At 37.9% G+C, this 21,165-nt stretch overlaps 1 protein-coding gene across 3 annotated transcripts in view; it reads right to left on the bottom strand.

Moving 5' to 3' along the window:
- Positions 1 to 21,165, bottom strand: part of LOC147393165 (golgin Putative 1) — a 51,417-nt gene that overhangs the window by 8,550 nt on the left and 21,702 nt on the right. For all 3 annotated transcript variants that reach the window (XR_015181971.1, XM_086455255.1, XM_086455256.1), the window contains 10 exons: positions 15,871 to 15,927; positions 15,692 to 15,766; positions 15,535 to 15,606; positions 5,807 to 5,869; positions 5,615 to 5,713; positions 4,763 to 4,840; positions 4,469 to 4,537; positions 2,840 to 2,887; positions 2,639 to 2,734; positions 2,027 to 2,103 (listed from right to left, as the gene is read on the bottom strand). Coding sequence is in view for 2 of the 3 variants with exons in the window: in XM_086455255.1 (XP_086311381.1) it covers positions 2,027 to 2,103; positions 2,639 to 2,734; positions 2,840 to 2,887; positions 4,469 to 4,537; positions 4,763 to 4,840; positions 5,615 to 5,713; positions 5,807 to 5,869; positions 15,535 to 15,606; positions 15,692 to 15,766; positions 15,871 to 15,927 (734 nt within the window). In the remaining variant the exon portion in view is untranslated. The remainder of the gene's footprint in view (positions 1 to 2,026; positions 2,104 to 2,638; positions 2,735 to 2,839; positions 2,888 to 4,468; positions 4,538 to 4,762; positions 4,841 to 5,614; positions 5,714 to 5,806; positions 5,870 to 15,534; positions 15,607 to 15,691; positions 15,767 to 15,870; positions 15,928 to 21,165) is intronic.

Genomic DNA, 21,165 nt, shown 5'->3' with positions numbered 1-21,165 from the left:
CACGTGACCGTGGGATTAGTCTCACCCAAAGGGTGGGGCTACCCACGTTAAGCAAAGAAAACTAAAAAAAAAAAAAAAGATATTGCAAGTCCAAGTCTTGTACGCAGATCAATGGGCCACGACAACTATTGCTCTAATCCTCATAATGATCTATCTCCTGCCATATACTTTGTAACGCACCAACACCGCTTCCCTTGTTGAATGCTCGACAACTCTTGTTTTAAGTCATAAAGTTTAGCAAAGTTCCCAATTTGTAAATAAGTGTGATACACTGCATCCCAAATCTCCTTTGCACTCTTAAGAAACATGAAACTCTTGTTAATTTGTGGTTGCATAGAGTGTATTAGCCATGAACTCACTGTAAGGTTCTCTGTATACCACTACTTATAAGATTTATCTGTTGTAGGTGGTTTGGGAAGCTGTCCAATGAGGTGGTCATCATAACCATGCCCTCCAATATACATCTCAGCAAACGTTTTCCACTCTAGGTAGTTAGTCCCATCGAGATTTACAGTGGTTATGCATAATTGGGGGTTGTGGTCTACATGAGTACTCTGCGACAATGAACTCATCTCTGACAGTGGTCTACGGGAGGAGAAACACTAGAAACTGCCTCTAAAGAAGACATCTCTCAAGCAATTGAGACCAATCCGAGAGAGGAGAATGAACAAAACCCTTGATCTAAACTTTTGCAAGACCAATCTGGGACATCCACCAGATCTTTTTTGATCTGTGTGATGGATCTAAGGTTTGACAACTCCCCCTAGAATTCCTTGACAGGCACATGACAATGCTTTGATACCATGTTAAATTCTTAGCGTGTAATCAGTATAAAGTGATTTAGAGCAGAGAGGGAAGATATTTTACGAGAAGAATATGGAGAAGAGAAGATGAAAAAGAGATGAGCTTAACTTGTTCAGTCTCCCATTAATTTATATTTATATTTATATTTACATTGAATGTGTTGGAAACCCTCGTTACAACCTACACGGGCTCGAGAGCCATAGAGAATAAGAAAAATAAAGGTATAAGAAAAAACATGACCGATCGGTATAACATAGCTGATCGGTCGGTTTTATGGCTGGTCGGATCAATTGGTATAACATAGCTGATCGATCAGTTTTATGGCTGATCTGATTGATCGGTTAAAGGCCAATCCAATAGATCGCAAATTCAATGTCCAATCAATGAATCAGATGGATATTCCAACAGATATGACATTTATGAAGTTGAAGGTGAGCATTTTATCAATGAAGCATTAGAGAATGAGGATTCAAAGGAAGATGATATTGTGTTTGATGATTTTTTATCAATTGAGGAATCCTAACTTGGATTCATTATTGTAATCTTTTTTATATTTTGAATAATATGAACATTGAATGTGTAGTGGAACTATTGTTACTTTTTTGTAGATGAATGGAATGTTGATTTACTATTAGAGTTTCATATGAGATTTGCTGATATAGTTTGAGAATATACCAATCTCTAGAAACAATTACACAACCATAATTCCAACCTGATTACTTCTCAAATTTTCCTCTTGCTGACTTATTCATGAACCCCTACTTGTAACTATGGCTATAGCTATTTAATGACATTGAGTGACATGTAGTGATTGTATCCATCAAGTGATGAGATAGGATCCTTCTTTCGGATTGGTAGTTAATAACAAAAATAAAATAAAAAATAAACTATGGCCCCCAATAACATGTTCATATCTCATATTGCATGATGAGGTGGTAGTGACCATAGCCCATTTTCTTTCTGTTTTATTTTTTTCAAATGGGTTTGAGATGAAACTATCGCATCTTCCTCAAGTGCCAATGGAACCTTTTAGATGGAAAAATATCACATGTGAGCAAATCAATGACTTTGAGCTCAGGAAACAATGTAAAATACTTGTCATGAAATAGTTAAACTACATACTAAACAATTATCAAGAGATATCTCAAGGTGAATAAGAATGTCTTAAAGCTTTAGAGGAATGATATAGAAATAAAAAATTTATTTTAGGAAGTAAACATACTCAAGCGCCTTCAAGTCGGCATCTTCTTCCCAAGATGATGATGCTCGACGAGATGCTCTACTTCTATCCGCCTCTACCTGTTCAATATTGCAGATGAAGTTATTGGACAAAAGGCCAAGAGTTCTTTAAACAAGTGAAGCATACTGTTCAACAGCTTCAAGGTTTAGAGCATACGCATCGTGAACATGATGTTTTTATATGATTATCAAATATATAAAATTAATAATAGGGTAATTTATTAAAATCGAAAAAGAACTAGGAAAAACATATAAAGAATAAGTTACTAACTTTTAGCTAAGATTTTAGGAGGAAAAACAAAATTGAACTTTTCAAGCAATTTTAACCCAAACTCGTCACCACCAGCACAAGCATGTAAGGGTACAACTCTATAACAATGAAATAAAAGAGGTGTAGAAGGCATAAGGCATCCTCCACTAGCTTATACAATTTCTTAAAATGGTACAAGGCATTTTGAAGAAGGCCCATCCAAAGGAAGTCCTCTAGGCATAATTGTCAAAGACCTTTTAAAACAATGGAATGAACAAAGCAAATATTTAGCCTAGAAGATTAAGATGAAATTAGAGAAGTGTAGCTCAATTGTTAAACATAAACCTGTGCTTCTTGAAGACGCTTCACCCCTTTCTCCAATTGGAATTCAGCTGCAGCTTTTTCACTAGCCATTGCTTCAAGTTGTGTTTGCTTGTGGTACTGAATCAGTGCATACAAGTTGTTTAAGGCTATCATTCACTAGTAATTACAAGTTATCAGAATGTGGCTGAATTAATGAAGAAAGATTGCTGAGGACCGACATACCAATAAATCTGTTAGTTCACGGTATCGCTTCTCTAGTTCCATATGTTCCTATCAAATGGTTGCCACACACACACAAAAGACGAACAATTAAAAGGTATAGGATGACAAGTGCAATTCACAAAGTAATAGAAGTACACAACTAATGCGCATTCATATAACATAATCTTCAAAACATTATAATAGAAATAGAAAAGTAACGCTAATGTACTATGGGTTGGGGCTTATGGAAGGAATGCAATAGACACATCTTCAAAGACAAAGAACTAGACTTACAAGATCTAATCTTCTCCATTTTATTGTTTATTTTCTTCTGGGGGAAGGTGTTCAATGTATTCAGGGGGGGTCTTTTTTGAAGATTTTCTAGTTAGATGGGATCGGGTTTATAATTAGGTAGTTGTTTAGTCCTTTCTATTGCTGTTTTTCTTTTTTGTGGTGCTTCATAAAGAACACCTTGTACATTCTTTTTTGCAAATGGGGAGTGTTCGGAGGTCCTAAAGAGAGCCAAACATTTTTTCAATACATGGGCTAGAAGTTTTGGAATGGGGCTGATTTTTTGTGAGATGTGACCTATGGTGAGGAGATCATCCTCCCCAAAAACCAGCCCATTCTGAAAGTTCTAACCCCATCAAAAGTGGTTTACAATAATTGGACGATCCACAATTCTTCAACTTGAAAACTAGGGTTAGAAATTTTGGAATGGGCTGATTTTTGGTGAGGATGATCTCCTCACCGTAGAGATCACCCTGACAAAAAATCAGACCATTCTGAAACTTCTAGCCCATGTATTGAAAAATGTTTGGCTCTCTTTAGGGCCTCCAAACGCTTCCCGTGCAAATTACCTTTTCTATATTAAAAACATAACTATCCTGCACAAACACTACATAGCCCAATGAGAATCAGATGAAACAAGATATAGAAAGGATATCCTCTAGACTCAACACAAATCTCAAAGGGAGCCCTTTACTACATAGTAAAATTTTCAATTAATTCTTCTACTAAATTTCCTCTTGCTTTGGAATTTTGTGAATTCTTGGATATCAGTGCTTTCATAAAACTGTTCCTTTTTTAAGTGTCTATTGCACTGTTACACACAGCAACACTTTTCCCTCCCATTTCCTTCTGCTTAATTGATGAAGATGAGACATCTTTTCCTGGAACAAACATAGGTATTAGGTGCAATCGGAGGATAAGTACTTTGCTTACATGGAGTATGAATCTAGTCCAAGGCATTTAGGTGTGCGGTGAGTTCTTATAGAAGGAAGGGTAGTTAGGTTTCCACCTAAACCAAAAAGCTAGCCATTTGGATACAGTTGCACTAAGGACAGATGACTAGAGTACAATGTTCAGTAGTGGCTGGCTAGAGAGAGAAGCTAATGCTGGATTGATATTTCCTACCATGGCTACTCCCTCAGTTTCCATGTGGGTAGGTCAATAGGAGCCAACTTTCGTATCAATTACATCAATGTCAAACAGTGCCAGATTATTTAGTAGATCTTGTTTCAATCAAGAAAGCAAGAGTTTAAAAGTCAAAGGGAAGACTGATGCCCAAAATGGTGCCAGTGTTGTAGTCCAGAAACAGTAGTTAGCATATGGAAAAAAAAAAATTACAAAAGAAAAAACTGAAGCAACCTGTCGTGAGTAATGCTCAGCATCCCTTTTCATGCCTGCCAGTTCCACTCTCATCTTTTGCACTTCAGCCTGCCAAGGAATTATGTCAAAAGAGAAAAAACAGTAGAACAAAATCATTATGAATGAACTATTAATTGTATAAACAAATTAAACAGGTGGCTAAATTTCTCATCAGCTCTCTTATTTGTAAATCTACATTGTTGGATAAATGAGTTTCCACAAAAAAATGTTTGCTTATTTGTTTAAAATAAGAGAAATTATGAAGATGTTAAGTAAGAACCAAAACACTCTTACCTCCAAAGAAGAAAGCTTGCTTTCTGCATCTCTTTGACCTTGGCGTGCACGCTCCACTTCTTCCTGCCATGCTTGCATCTTGATAGATACTTCTGGAAGTTAGTGCACTAAAAACAAGTGACTGAAAACTTTCAAGGTCATTAGGGACGTTTTTTTAGACTATGAATTTCCATAATAATTAATCCCTAAATGTATCAATAATATTGTAAAAGTGATGTCGCGACTGGAAAATCAGGCTCATGTTGCTAAAACTCTAATTGTAAATCTAAACTTTCTCTAACTTTGGCATCATGTCATGTGAAAATTATGATGGAATTAAAATCAATAATATTTAGACCGAAGAAATGCAGACAGCCAGTTGTACTATGTTTATGAAGTTGCAAGAGACCTTCTCTCTAATTGTCATTGGCAGATTCGAAATGTTTGGAGGGAAGCGAACGCAGTGGCGGATGACGACTTGGCAAAATTTGGTGTCTCAATGAGAAAATCTTTTGTATTTTCTTCTTTCTTGGATGTCCCCTAATCTTTATTGGAAGATTCATTGTCTTGGCCTCATGTTAGGCTTGTAAATTAGGGGTTTATCCCTATTTCATTCATTAATACAATACTTTCTTTCTTAGCCATAAAAAAAAAATGTTTATGAAGTGCATAAACATTTTAAGGAAACTTCATTGATGAGCATGGTTGACTAAACAAGTGCTTGCATGAGGTAGAAGATTCCTCAGCTCAAACACATTTAAATGCTGGGGACAAGTTTTAACGTTTTGAAATGTTTGGGTAGTCTAAGATTTAGATCATGATTGCAACAAATTTTGAGCATTACTTGCATACTAGTCTTACTATGTTGTTTACCTGAAGTGCTTGATTTGCTTCTTCAGAAGATTTCTTTTGTCCACGACGCGCACGAACTTCCATATCTTGCAACTCTTGACTTAAAGATGCACATTCAGCCTGACAATTTTAGTGAAATATCACAATGAAGAACTCAAGATAGTACCTTAATCTCAAGAAAAAAAATAAAAAATTAAAAGGATTCTACCCTACCTCAAGCAATGCCAACTTTTGCTCCAATTCTGCAGCTTTAGATGTCCTCTCATCTACTGTTCTCTGAATAATGAGGTCTTTGTGAGTACCAACAAAAATATATATCTATATATGTAAGTTTTTTAGCGCAAAAAACAAAAAAACCAAACAACATTAAACCAACTGCTAACAAGAGGCGTGGTTCTAGAAATCGTCCAGGACGGAGTTTACTCATCCAATTCAACTTGATATTAATTGAGTCAGATCAAGATCCCAAAGTGACTATGGGATTAGACTGACCAGGCCTTGGCTAAGCCTTAAATTAGCATTGGCATAACTTTTTTTCCCGGCTTGATGCCAATTCAATAGTGTTTCGCATAGTATGTGGTATGTGGTTAATGTGGCATGATTATTTTCATTTCTGTGCATATATAGTTGGTTTTGGCTGTTGAAATATTAGATACATGGCCAAAGTACAGTGGAACACATTTTTTTTCATGTAAAAGACAAATAGATGAAAAATATATATATAAGAGAGGTGGAAATATGACTGACCAAAGAAAAATCCCCATGCCAAGAACAACAAGAACCAAAAACAGACCAGCTTAGGACCACAATGAAACATAAACTTCTATTAGAAAATGAAAACCTCAAAACACAAGCACCGAAAATCCCAACACATGCTAGCCCACAAGAAAAGGAGCGGCATGATATCAATGATAAGGTTATGAATCGAGATCTCCTTCCCATCAAAGATCATACCTCCTCTCCTACCATGGTTCTTCACAGCTTTTCCTCAGAAGGAAAAAATCCCAGAGGATGTAGCACAGTATCCATAGGAAGTTTAAAAAGCTCTAATGCATACCAAGTTAGAAAGGTTTGTCAAAATTTATTCCAAAATCTTCCAGCTACATCACCTTCCTGAAGCCAAGTTCAAATCATTATACAAAAAGGCACAAGATTTAAAAGTTCTTGCACTTCAGACTAATTTGGCTTGCATTATCATGAGCTACCGGATGGACTCTTTCTTGGTAAGACAGACATGGACGGAGAATAAAATTCAACGGCAAGCGTTACAAGGATCTTTTCGTTATTTGATCGAAAAATTGAAGTGGGACAAGGTCAGGGTTAATCAAGAGATAAATGTGTTGCAAGTTCAAGCGGACGACTTCATTCAGAATCTTAGATCAACCGAAGCAAATCTGCAAGGTATTCAAGACCAGAAGCTGGGATTGACCATGCAGGCAACACATACTCAGAGCGAGATTGAACGTTTGAACCAGTAACTCAGAGCTATTAATGAAGAATTGGCTGAGTGTAATGCTGAAGAAGAGTCCATGGTCGTCAAGGTGTCAGAGATAAGGGAAGAATCGGAACGAATTCAAGAAGAGCAAGAGAGACAGACAGGAACAATACTTGATGGCCGATCCAGAATAGCAAGTATGACCGATCCAGAATAGCAAGTATGACCGATAGTGTTCAGAATCTTGAGGAAAACCTTAAGCCTATTGGTGATTGGTTGCAAGATCTAGCAGATTTAGGATTTCCTTTCTGAATTCTCAATTTTGTAATCCGATGTATTTGATGACGAACGATTGGAATATAGTGAATGTTCTTTGCTTATTATATGATATCTTTATCAAGTTGTTCCTACATACGCACGTTATGAAAATGTCTAGTCTTTCTCAAGAGAGAGACAATTGTTAGTTTATCACGATCAATTATTTTTATGGAATATAATTAAAATGCAAAGGACTAATCATGAAAACGGGTAAAGTTTTGATTCATTCAAATTTAGTCGTTGTAACACAATTGTTTTTTACAAGGATTTGAAATTCAAGAATACAATATAGTGATCATAAAGACAAATGTTTCTCAGGAATTTAGCAGTAAATTTTTTTCAACCATATAGTTCAAATTTCGAGAAAGAAGATTAAGATTATTAATTAGCCCTAATTAGACTATATAAGTATTACATAAGATAAGGAAAGGGAAAAGACCAAAAAGGACATAGACTAGACTTATTTAACACTCCCCCTCAAGTTGGTGCGTGGATATCAACAATACCCAACTTGGACAATACATCTTCAAAAGAGTTTTTACTAACACCTTAGTAAGAACATCAGCGAATTGTTGAGATGTAGGAACAAAGGGAGTACAAATTTGTCCAAAAACTATCTTTTCTCTAATGAAATGACGATTAACTTCGATATGCTTCGTTCTGTCATGTTGAACCGGATTTGCAGCTATGTTAATAGCTGATTTATTATCCCAATATAATAAGAAAGGGACCGGCATAGGAAGACATAAATCAGTTAGTAAGATTTTGAGCCACAACAACTCACATACTCCAAGTGCCATAGCTTTGTATTCTGACTCAGCACTCGATCGAGAAACCACATCCTGCTTCTTACTGCGCCAGGTTACCAAGTTACCACCAACTTTAGTACAATACCCAGAAGTAGACCTTCTATCAGTCACTGAACCAGCATAATTTGCATCTGTCCATGCCTCAACGCGAAGATGACCATGATTTTGAATAAAATACCTCGACCAGACATCACTTAAGATATCTAAGAATACGATAAACAGCAGTAAGATGAGATGTTCGAGACGAGTGCATAAACTGACTAACAACACTAACAGCATAGACAGTGTCAGGACGAGTCATAGAAAAGTAGATCAATTTTCCCACAAGACGTTGATATTGGCCAATATCTGACACACACTCCCCCTCAAAATCAGTCAACTTGTGATTCTGCTCAATAGGAGTATCAGATGGACGATATCCAAGTTGACTAGAGTCACTGAGTAGGTCAAGGACATACTTACGCTGAGAAATAAATATACTGGACTGGGACCGTGCAACCTCAATACCCAGAAAATAGCGAAGATGTCCAAGGTCCTTAATCTTAAATTGACGTCCTAAGTAAGTTTTGACCTCGGTAAGGCCATCGTCATCATCTCCAGTAAGAACAATATCATCTACATACACAATTAGAGCAACAGTTTTACCTTGGGAGAGACGCAAGAACAAGGTGTGATCAGCAGAACTCTGATGGAATCCAAACTGATGCATGGCCTTAATAAAGCGCTCAGACCAAGCACGAGGAGACTGCTTCAGGCCATAAAGAGACCAGCGAAGACGACAAACATGTGCAGGAGAAGCAGAAGTAAGAAACCCATGAGGTTGGACCATATAGACTTCTTCGTGAAGATCACCATTGAGAAAAGCATTCTTGACATCTAAGTGAAAGAGAGGCCACCCTCTGATAGCAGCAACAGAAAGGAGAACGCGAATGGTGGTCATCTTGGCAACTGGAGCAAAAGTTTCCTGATAATCAATCCCATAAGTCTGAACATAACCCCTGGGCACCAGACGGGCCTTATAACGAGCAATGGAACCATCCGGATTATGCTTAAGAATGAAGACCCAGCGACAACCCACAGCTTTCCTTCCAAGCGGAAGAGGAACAAGTTCCCAAGTTTGAGTCTTTTCAAGAGCAGTCAACTCATCAATCATAGCTGCTCGCCACTCAGGATAGGCAATATCATCTACAACAGTAGTAGAAGAGAAACAGCGGAAACAGAAGCAAGAAGACTCTGATAGGAAGGTGAGAGTGCAGAATCATATATATAATTAGAAATGGGATAAGTACAAGTGCGCTTACTCTTACGAGTAGTTAATAGGACGATCATCACAGGGAACAGATGGAGGCGGAGCTGGAGGCGAGATGGTAGTATCACGTGGTCGCCAAGAGTAAACCTGCAATGGAGGAAGGGATGAACTGACAGGGAGTGGAGAAGGAGGAATAGGCATAAGAAGGGGAAATAAAGAAGGGAAGGTATCATCAGGTGAATCTAAAGAAAAACATTCAGATTGAATGCCAAGGGACCCACTATAGTAAGGAGTATGCTCAAAAAAAGAAACATCTCGAGAAATGAAACGCCATCGAGAAAGAGGATGGTAACGGTATCCCTTTTAGGTAGAGGAATTACCCAGAAAGATACATTTTACGGCCTTAGGGTCAAGTTTAGTGCGAGTTTGGTCAAGAATTTGAACAAAGCAGACACACCCAAAAACACGCGGAGGAAGCGGAAACACAGTACGATCTGGAGAAAGCAATAGTAAAAACTGCATCAACCCAATAGGATTGGGGCACGTTCATGCCAATAGAAATGGCACGGACTAACTCTAGAATATGGCAATTTTTTCATTCTGATCAACCATTCTGCTGAGGGGTCTTAACATTGGACATTTGATGTTCAATGCCAGACTCTAAGCAAAGGTTCAAGACCTCACTATAGGTGTACTCAGTACCATGATCAGAACGGAAAGTCTTGATGGTACGACCAAATTGGGTATGAACTATAGTAAGAAATTGCTTGAAGATCCCATAAACTTCACTCTTGTGTTTCATAAGATAAACCCAAGTGGTACGACTGTGGTCATCGATGAACAAGACAAAATAGCAAAAACCAATAGTGGATGTAACGGGGCAAGGACCCCACACATCTGAATGAATTAAGTCAAACATAACAGGTGTAGTAGTATTTATACTAATAGGATAAGAAAAACGCACATGTTTAGCTAATTGACAAATTTCACAAGAAAAATCAAGTAAATTGTTACTATTAAATAAAGTAGGGAACATGTGTTTCAAATATCCAAAGGAAATATGGCTTAAGCGTAAATTCCAACGCATTACAAGAGCCTTATTAGACTGACTAATACTACTACTAAGTTGAAAAGCAGAATGGGTGCTAGACGAACGGGGAACGTCCAAGAGATACAATCCATTCACTTCACGTCCAGTGCCAATCGTCCTCTTCGACTCCAGATCCTGAAAGACACAATAAGAGGGATAAAATGTTACACTGCAGTTCAAATTTTTGTAAGACTACTAACAGATACATAGTAGTAAGTTGAGGAACATGTAGTGTGTTAGTTAAGGATAAAGAAGATTTAACGGGTAAATGGCCTTGACCAACTATGGAAGACAAATAACCATCAACCAGGCGGACCTTGCGATGACCAGAACAAACGCTATAGGTTTTAAATAGGGAGGACGTACCGGTCATGTTATCTGAGGCACCAGAATCAATGATCCATGGTGAGGAAGTGGCGGAAACACTGTGTGCAGATGCAAAGGTACCTAAGTGAGCGAAGGTAGAAACCGGCTGAGATGAGGTCTCTATCTGATTGAGGAATTTCCTGAACTTGTCAAGCTCGGCTTGGGATAGAGATACCGAATCTGATAGAAACCGGCTGAAGGGGGTGCTAAATCAGTTGTCTGCTAAGAAACTACATGAGCTGAAGATCGTTGAGACTGTTGACGATGCTGGTTAGGACGACCATGAAGTGCATAACAGCGAGCCTTCACGTGACCCAACTTTCCACAATGATCACACTTATGTCGCTGACGGGTAGGCAAAGACCCGATGGGGGATTGTGGAGAAGGTAGGTGAGCAAGCATAGCGGAGTGATCTCCCAAAGAAAGGAGTAAGACAGCTATGCGACGACTCTCATCAGCCAAGACATAGGAATATGTAGTCTGTAGGGACGAAAAAGGATCCATACCCAATAAATGAACTATCGCATACTCAAACTCATCCCGGAGACCAGCCAGAAACTGAAAAACCCGATTCTAATCCAAAATTGACGCATACAATGTCTCATCAAGAGGGTTCTTCCAGGCATATGACGAGGAATAGAAGGTCAACTCTTCCCACCGAGCACGTAGCTGTGATATATAAGTGGTAACTGAAGAGTCACCCTGTGAAAGACGAGAAATCTCACGCTCTAAGTTGAAGATCCGAACGTTATTTTGACGTATAGGTTGTTCCCGTTTAATAACCATCTCAACCGGGAGGGGAATAGTTCTCATACGAGTTGAAAGAACCTCACTTCGGCCCTATACCCATACCCCTTCACTGCAACTATTGTTTTTCGGCCAACCGAGCCATCTGCTTTGTCTCTTTCTCGTTCTCCCGACCCAAAGTTCCTCTTTTTCACCACGAACCAAGCCTTCCAGAGCAGAGGCCGCCTCCGCTCCTAGCTGCTAGAAGCAAGAGTGTGGCCCGGGTGAGAAGCGAGCAAAGCAATGCCTTCAGAGCTCATCAACAGAACCATCGAAACCTAACAAAAGAAATGTCAAGCCGTCGCAGCAATTCTCTGTTGTTGATCCATTCCCATCCAGAAGTAAGCATGCAAAAGTAAGTTCCTTTTGCGGGAGGGGAAGAGGCAAGGTTGCTCAAGACCACTTTTTTACCACCCGATCCTTGCTTTTTTCTGGCATAGTGCCGTTTGTTTGATTGATTCTTTGGGCGGTAAGTCAAGAATAAGGCCGATCTCCAATCCAAGGCAACTGATTCTTGCGAGTAAATGCTCTTAGCGGAATCCCATATTTGTTTTGTTGTAGAGGAGAACATAAAACCAACTGCAATGTATGGTTGCATAGATGTAACCAGCCAAGATCGGACCATAGAATCATTAGCAAACCAATGGGAGTAAGAAGTGTCAGTCTGTGCGGGTTGTTTGTCTGCCCCTGTGAGGTAACCGATCTTTCCCTTTCCACCTATGAACATTTCAACCGATCGTGTCCAAAGGAGATAATTAGGACCATCTAATTTCACAGTAGTAATTTGAATGCCTGGAAAATCAGTTGAGTGAGAAGGAAGACCACTCGATCCATTACTAGTGATCGAGGAAGATGATGTCTCAAAGGCCATCAAAGGATCCGTGGACTTTGATTTTAAGGGAGTTCCAAGTAAAAAAAGAGGCACGACTCCCAAGGATAAAAAAAATCGCAGCACCCTAAAGGTGACAATGCACCATCGTAAGAGCCGTGGAAGCTGATCAAACACTGATGTGGGTGAACCGAGTAGTCATTACCGCGAGTGAAGAATCAATGAGCAATACTACTGTTAGAACAGCCTCTACTTATAAAAAAATAAAAATAAAATAAAAACAACTGCCACCACCCTCATATAACAACCAACGATGATCAAGGATCAAAACCAACCACCTACTGTGATCGCAGGGTTCAAACAGTAGTCTCCTTTGTCGCACAAGACAGAGCAGGCTCTTACGATGGTCGAAAATCCAAAAGAGGTCACCTGTTGTGATCGCAGGTCTCAAAACAGCAGTCTGTTGTGTCGCACAAGACAGAGCAACCTTTTACGATGGTCGAAAACCCAAAAGAGGTCAGCTACTGTGATCGCAGGTCTCAGACAGTCACCTACGATGGTCGCACAAGGTTGAGCAGCCACTTACGATGATTGAAAAACTCAAAAAAGGGTGCCTGCAGTGATCGTAGGTCTCATACAGCCACCTACAATGGTCGCACAAGATCAAAACTGCTACCTTGAGTGTCGTAGGGCTTAGATACAGCTACCTTGGGTGTCGCAGGCACCAAACAACATCATTGTTGTGAGAACAGCCTAATCGTAGGCTTCGAATAGTTATTAACTCCCTATCGCATGATGCGATTAGGGTGTGTAATGACAAAGAACCCCCATAGGGGTGATATGAATTGAAGACGAGAGAAGTTGGGTGATGATTTAAGGAAGAATCAGTTAATGGAGTTTGTAGCAATGGGTTTCGATGGAGTTTGGCTCTGATACCAAGTTCAAATTTAGAGAAAAGAAGATTAAGATTATTAATTAACCCTAATTAGGCTATATAAGTATTACATAAGATAAGGAAAGGGAAAAGACCAAAAAGGACATAGACTACACTTATTTAACACATATGTCATTAATTGATTCCTACATTTCATTGCCATGACAGTCTCTCAATCTATAATACCCTGATTTGAAAGCCTGTATCACAACATAAGGGTCTGGTTCAAAATTTGGCACAAACTTGGTTTTAGTGGAATCAGTACGAATGTAATCAATGTTGAGTTTAGTCCCACATCGGACACAAATTGCCTTGTCTCTCTCCTTATAAGATCCTGGGCCTCTCCACTCATTGCCAATTGGTTTTGAGTTGGACCCCCAAATTTATCATGGTATCAGAGTGGGCCTTTCTCTTTTCCACGTCACCCAATTCATATCTCCACGTGCTTTGGCCCAATCTAGCCCAGACATGCGGGGCATGTTGAGTTTAGTCCCTCATCGGACACAAATTGCCTTGTCTCTCTCCTTATAAGATCCTTAGCCTCTCCACTCATTGCCAATTGGTTTTGAGTTGGACCCCAAATTTATCAATCAACAACTTTTAGAACACAGTCCCCTTCTCCGAAATGTCGTTTTTTCACGTGTTTCCCATACGTTTTTTCTGTTTGAATATTAGATGAATCCATATCCCTCCGTGTTTTTGTCATTTCTCATCCAATAAGTTGAGATCAGTTATTCATAATTCAGCATACTCTGCAGTTCCACTTCGTACGGTATGAGCACTTATTAGTCTGGAAGTTGAATATTGTAATTTCCTTCTGTTTGCAATGTGTTTTGCTCCTCTATGTATCTGTAACGAGTTTTCCTTTAAATCACACTTGCTTTTATACTCTTGATTTGCTGAAAATGTGTCTGATTTGTAGACACAAAGTCGTGTGAGCCCAAAGTGATATCTTAAAATGACACAATTCTGAAGTCTGACCATTCTCTCTATAAAAGGTTGCTGCAATTCTCTCAAAGCCAAAAAAGTGAAGACAAGCTATTGTTCAGTGTTAAAAAGTAGTGCATAAATGGTTTCTATTATTTAGAGAGTGGAGAGATTTTTTTTTTTCTTTGAGAATTTTGTTGATAGATGGGATCTTATTATTCTCAGCGGTGTTAGAGTTTTGAACTTCGTTTATTTTCTTTTCCTCCAATGTCACCTCAACCACTCAGGTTGACATAAATTTCCTTATCTTTTCAATAAACTTCAGGGTGGATTTAGACATGCCCCTTCAGATTTTGGTCAATATTAGGGACAGGCTCGTGTGTTCAAACTGATGGAGTGCTCCATTTGACCTTGGTCGTTTTTGAGAGACTAACATAAATGACCTAAGGGTATGTTTTGATCACGCATGAAAAAAGGTGGGAAATCGAAATTCAATGGAACTGCATTTCCCACCCTCATCTATAATTTACTCTTGGCTGGATTTTATTTTCCTACCCAGACCCATAGGATAATGAAATCCTCATAGCATGGGGGGAAAATGAAATCCAGCCCATGTGAACCAGCCACAGCCCTCTGCCTCACTCCTCCTCCTCCTCTTCTTCCCTTTCCCTGTTTCTGAAAATAAAGCCCACCCTCTCTCTTTTCCTCTGTATATATCTCCCTTCCTCCTCTTCTTCTTCCTGTATCTTTATATATATAACAGAGCTTCCACCCTCCTCCTCCTTCCCTTTCCCGGTTTCTGTGTATACATTTCTCTCTTCATCCTCTTCTTCTTCTGGTTTTTTCTATTTTCCTTCGTGCAAACTGATGGTGAAATACATTTTCCATGGCAGCATTGTCCCTTGCTCATGTATCAAACTAATTCTCGATTATTGGAGGAATCAAAGTGTTAATCTACAAGAACTTATCCACCACAAACAAGGGGCATACAAGAGTAGGGGCAGCACCTAGGATAGAAGGTTTCTGCAACTAAGGTATGAACATTTCTACAATATTTTATGCTAATTCCAAGATGGGAAAAAAAAAATTAGAACAATCAAGAATATTAAGAGGAAACAACAAAGAATAATAATTTAAATAACAGAAATGCCCCTAGTATTTAGGGTATCTTATTCTAATATCTTAGATCAAACAATACCTGCATCCTAGCAAGGGCTGTTGATGCCTCGACAGCTCTATGTTCTAATTCCACTTCCCTTTCCATAGCTGCCTGCTTATTCAAACAGATCACTGCAGATCAAGAAATGAAACACAGAAACATGTTAAACAAAATATGAATAATGATAGAGATTAACCATTTTGGTAGCATTGTGAGCTGCACGTTCTTCGTCAGCCCGACGTTCTGTAGAAGCCAGCTCTTCCCTTAAAGCCTAGTGAAAAAACATGCTAACCAATTTCAGAATTTTCTAACAAAAGACAAAAAATATTCCAAACCAGAAAAGTGTCAATTATTTGAATACGCAAATGAGGATACCTGCATCATCCGTGTCTCTGTTAGTTCCCGGTTTCTCATAATAGATTCCATATTTGCCTGATCATGAATACGGAGTAATGTTATTAATGCCACAAATATCTTACAACCCAAGTTAAGAGCCTCCATTGATAGCTGAGTGAAGAAAAACATGTAGAAATGTAGTTTGGATGATAAATAAGAGATGTAAGTATGGAAAGAAGAAGAGAACAGATGCACCAGTATCATTGGTTGATAAGCATGATGGCTAGAGACATCAGAAAGCAAGGACACCTTGTGCATTTACAAGAAGGGAGTATTTAAAGATGAAATTCAGCCAAAGAGCGAGCACCAATGGTGATCAAAACCCTGTGAGACAATATGAAAGAAGAAAAAGAGAGTGCAAATGGCTTCTCGTTTCAAGGCATACTTTATGACCTGCACACATGACGGGCCTGAGGGCAGGGGCGGATTAACAGTGGGGGCAATGGGGGCACTTGCCCCTAGAAGAAATTTAAAAAACTGTAAAATTTTATCCTACTAGGAACAGCAGCTGGAAAAAAGATCCACGACTATTGCCCTTCCAAGAAATTTTAGTTGTCCCCACGTTGACAAATTCTTGGCTCCGCCAGAGGGAGATCAATTTAGAATTTTACTTTCACGTTTGTTTGAAGATACTTAAAGATCTCACCTGTTAAATAATTAAGGTTGCTAAGATTCTTCGAGTTCAGAGGGACCTTAAGCAAAATATACATAAAAATAGCTGAATGTATGGACTAGCTTTTGGCGATATATTCTTTATTTGGAGACCTAATTCAAAGGAGAATCCTAGATGCTACCTTGTGTAAGCTGCAGATTTTCAACTTTATCTGGCCATGAGCCAATTATTTGTAACTTCCTCTTTTATTGTTTTCTTGTCTGGGCTGGTTTTGTTTGTAATTTTCATTTATTTCCTGATTTCTTCCAACATCTCGTAATGCCAAAGAAAGGGTTGTGATACTGTATCATTTGAAAATTTATCATACCAAATTTTGTGGTAAAAGAGAATCTACCTCAAGAATACCACACCCCCAAAGCTCGTGATTTTACAAAATAAAATTACTTAATTAATGAGACACCATAATTGTTACAAGGCAATAATCAAATTCGACATCACATCACCCACTAAAAGCCCAATATGTAACTAGAGTAGCACATTTGAGTGATCCTTACTTGAGAATGTCATAATGACCTCTCTCTAGGCAATAACATAGTCATTAAAGCTATGTCCTAAAAATAAGCACGAGTAACATGAACACTGGAATTCATTATCATTTTATTCAAGACAAATTAGAGAAAAGGAATCCTTGATATATTCTAGGCCACATATTGACTGGTGAAATGCAAGTTTGCCAAAATGTCCAAGTATGGCCATGCAGTAGACCCATTTGCCTCATTGTAGGGAAGTTCTTGGCGAATGAACCTAGGGGAAAATGAGTGTTACAAATTATATGACTTGTAATACACGGCCATAGGATAACAAAATTTTCATATTATATACATGAATGTGATGAGTACTACCTGCATGTGCATCTAAAATCTAACACCCTCTCCAACATTACAGATAATATCATAAACCAATGATATGAGTTATAATCAAACTCATAATTCGCATAGCCACATTAAAATAACAAAAAGTCCCTAATCATAATTCAACGATAAGAATAAAAAGGTCATAATTCATGAATAAATGATAACTTGAAAAGGAAGGTATGCAAATAAAAAAATATTTAATATCACATAGTTAGAACAGTGCCTCTCTAGCCCTTCAAAAGTTAAAATCAATATACTCCAAATTAGAGTTCTAGATTTAATTTATCTTATGTTTTATGTAATATAGGAAGTATTGGGCCCACAAGCCCATAACTAATTATGAAAGTGTCCTCTGCAACCCCCCCCCCCCCCACACACACACATATATATATAAAGGAGAGTGGAGGTTGATTTACTTGGATAGACTCTTTCTCTCCTCTCCATCGTTTTCTCCTCTCAAACCCTAATCCTTCACTCTAACATGGTATCAAAGCATTTGTAATTCTTAAATTCCATTTATTTTCTTCTTACTCTTTTTTTTCTCCAATTCTCTGGATTACTAAATCCTATGGCTCTACAACCAAAAAAAAAAAACATAGGGTTTGCTTGTTTCAAGTTTGTTTAACCCTAGATGGTTATCTAGGGTGTGGTTTACGTGTGCCTAGTTTTTTCTATGTTTGGAGACTTCTAATGTTGCGTTTGAAATCGTTGGTGGGTTTATCTATTTTTCCGCTCACCGAGAGAGATTTTTCTAATTTTTTTGTTTATCGTTATTTTGAAGGAGGATTCACTTTTTGTCGTTGCCATCCCCTATTTGTGGTCTATAGAGGCTATTCTAGCTTCTTTTCAAGTTTAAGGGCTTGTTTGTTACAACTTTTTTGGCTTTGAGCCGAAAAAGCCAGAGAAGCATGTTTGTTAGTAACGGCTACTGCCTCACTAACTTTTGCCGGAAGCCCAAAACTGTGTTTTTGAGAAAATCTTGTTGGGCTACTTTTGCGCAAGAGCCACTATGAGAAGCCAACACCGAAAAACTTATGGGGATTTCACCATTTATTCTTCTTCTTAACTCATCGATTAAACAACAAAATCAATTCGACCACTCTCTACTACTACTGCTTCGTCAACTTCCATAACAAACAAGATTCTCATAGACGTAGTTTCCCAGACTTTGAGCTTCTACTTCTCCTAGACACAGTCCTGAAGGAGAAGCCGGAATAAGTTTTTCTATATTTTTGGTCTAGCCGCCTCTTACAGTATTCCCTTAGGAATCTTCTCTTATTTTATAACATCCTAAATGAATGTTGTGATTTTTCTTTGGTTATTGGTAGCTATGTCCAGAGTTTCTTAATGGAATTGGAGCACATATTCCTCTGTACAATTGACTCAATTGAGCTCACTCAATGGTTTGCCAAGTTGACTGGATGAGTTGGTTACTAATATTTTGGGGTTGAGTCATCTTTTAATCGAATCGAGTTGACTCAGACGAGTTGAAGTTGACTTGGCAAGTCTTAAAACAACGCAAAAAATAAAATCTCTTTTTGATATCAAATGGTGGAAAACATATTTTCCACTGCATCAATTTTTTCATAACTATTTTTCCAAGGAATTCAAATTCCCTACAATCAAACTGACTCTAAGGAAATCATCATCTTTACAAAATTTCCCTCCATTCCAAGGAACAAATACCTTTATGGCATATGCTTGATTGCAGGGAAAATATTTACTTGGCAAAGGAAATCTTTTTCCATTGTTTGAGCACATCATGGAAAATCAAACGGAAAATTTCTTTGTATTATTTCAAGTAAACAAGATCGCATAAAATTGCAATCATCATAAATATTTTATTTTCTTTCAGCAAGTCTAGCTTTACGAACTTGGTAAGATCCAAGGGTCGTTAAGCTCACCTTGTGGCATCCAAGAAAAAAGATCTAAAGTCATAGGGATGTAGAGGACAAAATTCTATGAACTTTAGGGGAAAAAAAAACTTAAAAAGGTTATTTTTCATTGTTAAATTTTAATTTTAAATTTGGGAGTTGGGTGGGAGTTCAATAGCCATCCATTTTCAATTATTTTTCTTTATATAAATTTTTCCAAGAAATCTAGAAGGCTATGGTGTTGGATTGCCAATTTGATAATCCATTTGAGCTCAACGACCCTTAGTAAGATTTCAAATCTTACTAAGTTAGTAAGGGAAGTGTTTATCATTTTTTTAATTAAATTAGAAGGTGGTATGAGCAAACGAACATGTATCAAAAGGGTTTATTCATAATTTAAATTTTAAAATACTGATTAAAGAGTTTTTGAAGATTATATAATCAAACAAAGGATATTTTTGTTGTTTTGAAAACTAACCACCATGATTATAGGTCATTGGTTGCAATTTTATTGGTTTTTGACCAAAATGACCTTGCTTATATCAAGTTTAAACAAAAAAGTGAGGGTATCTATGAGATCCAAATTTCTGTGTCGTGTGGTAAATCATATTTTTGGAGCGTGGGGTGGGAATTTCCGCCTCAAGCGGCAAATCTCTTGCACGTGGCACATGATTTACTCCACTTTTTGTATTTATTTTGCAATCAAATAGTGTTAAATTTGAGTTTTCCACAACAAACCATTTTCCTTATGGTTTGTCATGCAATCAAACACACCCTTGGTTCAATACAAATGCATCCATCTGGTATATGCTTGAGCTAAACCTAAATGCTTGATCAACAAAATGCAGCCATAAAATTTGGTATGCAACAACTGTTGTACATCCAAGCTACATCTTTAGGGAAAATTTACAAGGTGGCCTTTTATTAACGGTAAATGGAAGGGCACAAATTTTGATCGACAACTTGACCAGGTTAAAGAACTCAATAAATCAAAGAACAAGGAATATGGTCCAGTTTTCTACTAAAAAAACATATATCACTTGAGAAAAATTCATACATATCTAATTAACACAAGTTAGAACTTCCATTGGGACAAGTGAAAATGAATGAATTTAGCTTTTTTTTGCCAACTAATATAATTCTATGACATAGTAGAACACATTAATAGATTCGATTTATAAACAAGTAATAGCTTGGAAGAAAATAAAGCAAAGAGCTAGTGATGTAGCTGAGGACTGAACCAACCAAGAGGGTAGTTGATAACAGGCCCAAAGGAAATAAATTAAGGGGAAAAGATGATAGAATCAAGGAGAACTATATGCCTTAAGGCTGCTTGATAGGTTAAGGGAAAAAACCTTGAGAAAGGTTCTTTCTATTAGAAATTTACAGCCAAAAAGTTTTTTTGTAAAAGAGATGTATTTATAATAAACCCAACTAAAAACAGATCTAGACCACTCACTTACTTCTAATCTAAATCATCCAAATAACTTGTAATCACAATGGACAAAAATACCCTTAGTGATCACATGACTCTTTTAAACAACTAGAAAATTACCAAGATACCCCTAATAATAATAAAATACATAAGGAAATCAAAACAGCATTATTTTGGTTCTTCATTTCAATACTATTGCTCCGGCATCAATCCCCCCGAGTTGAAGAGATCTTAGCTCCGATGAGAAAACATACTCGTACTGATCATAGAAGGCTGGGTCCAATCGTTTCAGCTCTTCTTCAGAAATCGAGGTACTTTCGCTTGGAGGTTTTCCCAACCACTTAATAAGAAAGCGTCGGTACTGGCTGCCACACTATGAGATAGCTTCCTCATATCAAGAATGTCTACAATCATGTCCTGTGGCTTCTTAGAAAGTTG

The sequence above is a fragment of the Akebia trifoliata genome, chromosome 10 (genome assembly GCF_017979445.1).
Source record: "Akebia trifoliata isolate Shusen 1 chromosome 10, ASM1797944v1, whole genome shotgun sequence".
Lineage (NCBI taxonomy): Eukaryota > Viridiplantae > Streptophyta > Magnoliopsida > Ranunculales > Lardizabalaceae > Akebia > Akebia trifoliata.
This window is presented reverse-complemented; position numbering and strand designations above follow the sequence as displayed.